General features: G+C 40.4%; 1 protein-coding gene across 1 annotated transcript; it reads left to right on the top strand.

Moving 5' to 3' along the window:
* Nucleotides 1–680: 680 nt before the first annotated feature.
* On the top strand, nucleotides 681–3088 carry LOC108957996 (major strawberry allergen Fra a 1-2). Its single transcript, XM_018869601.2, is given in 5 exon segments — nucleotides 681–738; nucleotides 741–845; nucleotides 1159–1485; nucleotides 2763–2948; nucleotides 3021–3088. Coding segments are annotated over 5 exon segments (744 nt in total).
* The last annotated feature ends 210 nt before the right edge of the window (nucleotides 3089–3298 follow it).

The following is a 3298-nucleotide window of genomic DNA, read 5'->3' as shown; positions in this document are numbered from 1 at the left end:
ATCAAACACACTTTTGATGAAGACTCGGAAATGAGCTATGGTCATATTTATATTAAGCTGAATTTGGATTTTTAATTCTAGTGAGTTCCATATGGGTATCACAAGAACCCATCGGATTTAGTGATTTAAATCAATTTAGTATAGACAACACAATTTTGAGGAAAGAGCACCGTATTTATATTAAGTGGAATTTGAACTTTTAATTCTAGTGAGTTTCGTATGGATCCCACGTGAATCCATCAAATTTAGCGATTTAGATTAACATAGTACATACAAACCAATTTTGACGAACACTCGGAAATGAGGTAGCATTTTTTCATCGTATTTATATTAAGGAGAATCTTGACTTTTAATTCTAGTGAGTTCTATATGGATTTAGATCAATTTAGAATATGTAGCACACTCACCAATTAACTTTTGCTTGGAAACAGTATCCAAATTTAGTGATTATTTTTAAGAAAATATTTTTCAAATTATTTATTTTCTACGAAACCCTCTTAAGTAAGAAGGAAATATTCAGTAATCATAACCCTTCACACTCAGTCTCTCTCTATATATGTCATCTTCAGTTTAGCCTCCTTTCTTCACTCCCAAGTCCTAGAGACCAACTTCATCACGCCCAAGTCTTTTCCTGATCATCACCCTCTTCTCAGTTTCAGCAACTCTGTTCGGATCCAGTCATGGGTGTCATCACTAATGACTTCGAGACCACGTCCCCAATCCCTCCAGCCGAGATGTTTGAGCCACTCTCCTTGACGCCGATAACCTCATCAACAAGGTCCTCCCACAAGACGTCAAGAGCATTGAAGTCCTCGAGGGCGATGGAGGTATGACTTTCTGCGAAAGTTAGTCCTTCCGTATTAGGAACTTAGGATCGCTCCGAATCAAGGCGGGTTCAACCTAGAACACTATAATGAACATTGAAAAGGATAGATATATGACTTGATTAATTAAGATGTTTCTAACTGTTTAAATTTACGCAAGTGATCATGTGACGCGATTTCGATCGGGCAAAATCAGGCCATGTCTAAGTCAATAGTATTGGATTGGGGTTGGGGGTTAATTCCTAAATGGCTGGATCTACACCATCAAGATCAGTGCTCACAATGTTGAAACCGGCGAGTTCTAAATGTGAATGTTACTTTGTTACTTTGATAGGCAGTCGGTACAAGACGGCAAAGCACAAGGTCTAGGCCTTGGACAAGGAGAACTTCACCTACTGCTACTCAATCATCGAGGGTGACCCGCTGGGCACCGACTTTGAGAAGATCAGTTACGAGGTGAAGATCACCGCGTCGCCCGACGGAGGCTCGATGTTGAAGAGCACAAGCAAGTACTTAACCATTGGCGAGGTGAATATCACCGAGGAGGAGATCAAGGCCGGGAAAGAGAAGGCGGACGCGATGGTTAAGGCCATCGAGGCTTCTGTCGTGGCAAACCCTGATGCATGTTGCGCCGATCTCATCGCTATCTTTTATTGTTCATGTAACGTATTAAATATGTCCGGTTGGGCTAAACTAAATAGGCGACAAGAAGCGTTTGAGTCACTCGGTGTTTGAAGTTAAAGCATGTTGGGCTGGTGATTGTTGTTGTTCTCGTCTTTGCTGAGAATGAGAGAATGAAAGGTGTGGCAGGAATCTGGTGTAGTGGTTTTATGGAATTTGGTAAACTGCGCTACATGGAGAGAATTCATGAGTGACAAATGAATTCATGGTAAACTGCGGCCTGATATTTCGAATATGGACAATCGATCCCGTTTGACCCAGATCGATCATCTAAACATATCAATGTGGCACAATTTTTCATAACCCGCAATAAGTAAAATTTTTAAGGAAAAGTACATTTTTATTATATATCAATAAAGCTATACAAAAATTGTTGAATGTGTTTAGGGTTTAGACTTATCTTATTGCAACACTTCGGCTATTTGAATTCTATTTAAGCTAATCCTATCTTGATTCTTGATGGGGACAATGGATTAGAGATCAAACGATTCAACAATAATAGAAAAAGAAAAAAAGAAAAGAAAAAGAGAAGAAAATTATAACGGAAAAGCAGCAGCCTCCACATCCCCTCCCACTCAGATGATGAGCTGATCTTGGGACACCCCGTTGCCGACCCTATTTTGACCCAGTCAAACCGCCGGTGTCAGTGAAGCTTTATCAACCTTAACCTTTTTCTTTTAAATTTTATGGAAATGATTACGAAAGGCCTTATTGGATGAATTGAAATGGATTTACCACAACATTAAGGCATCGAGTGTGAAGAAATATTTTATGTGATGTTTATATTGTGCGACATATTATTGTGATATCACTAATTTATTAAGTGTTATTGTTTGCTACATATTGAATGAAATTCAATGAACACTCGCTTGTCTAAACAAGGACATTTGATTACGATATCGCTGAATCGTCATATCAAACTCCACAACAATCAATTCTAAGTGACGGCCGCCCATGTGAGCATGAGAATGCGCTCTCTTGTGTTCATCTTTTGGAACATATACTTTGATATTTCAACAACTTGAATCTGAAAAGGGACCGAAATCATTTTCATGACCAAGAGAACAAAAGAGACCAACTTAATTCCTCTTTTACATTTCTTTAGGCCGCGAATCCTTGACTCTTTTATTTTCCTCATACGTGACTCTTGCCAAACCAAGCCTACCTATTCACATAATTCTAACCATAAATAGGAGGCATTGGCAGGACTCAGAAGCACCAACTTCTCTGGGGTTATTTCTTTCTCATTGCCAATAGCCATGGGTGCAACCAGCATCACACAAGAGCTCACATGCCCGATTGCACCAGCTCACATGTTCAAGGCCTTGATCGTCGGGTTGAATTCCCTGATCCCAAAGCTCCTGCCTCAGTTCATAAAGAGCGTGGAGCTCGTGCAAGGCGACGGAGGAGCCGGGAGCATTGAGCAAGTTAATATCGCCGAAGGTACGTACACTCAACAAACACTCATCAAGCCGGGAGTTTCATAATGTAAGTCTTGTTTGGTCACAAATGCAGCTAGTCATTTCAAGAATGTGAAGCATCGGATCGATGAGCTTGACAAGGAGAACTTCGTGTGTAGGTAGCTGATAATCGAAGGTGACACATTGGACGACAAAATCGAGTCGATTGATTACGAGATCAAGTTTGAGAGGCTGTCAGTGATGAAGGTCGGTTTGCAAGATGACGAGCAAGTATACCACCAAGGAGGCACTTCAAGTTGAAGAAGAGGAGATCAGGGTTAGGAAGGAAAAAGCCATGACGTAGTATCACTTACAGTCCATCTCTTTGTTCAT

The sequence above is a fragment of the Eucalyptus grandis genome, chromosome 1 (assembly GCF_016545825.1).
Source record: "Eucalyptus grandis isolate ANBG69807.140 chromosome 1, ASM1654582v1, whole genome shotgun sequence".
Lineage (NCBI taxonomy): Eukaryota > Viridiplantae > Streptophyta > Magnoliopsida > Myrtales > Myrtaceae > Eucalyptus > Eucalyptus grandis.
This window is presented reverse-complemented; position numbering and strand designations above follow the sequence as displayed.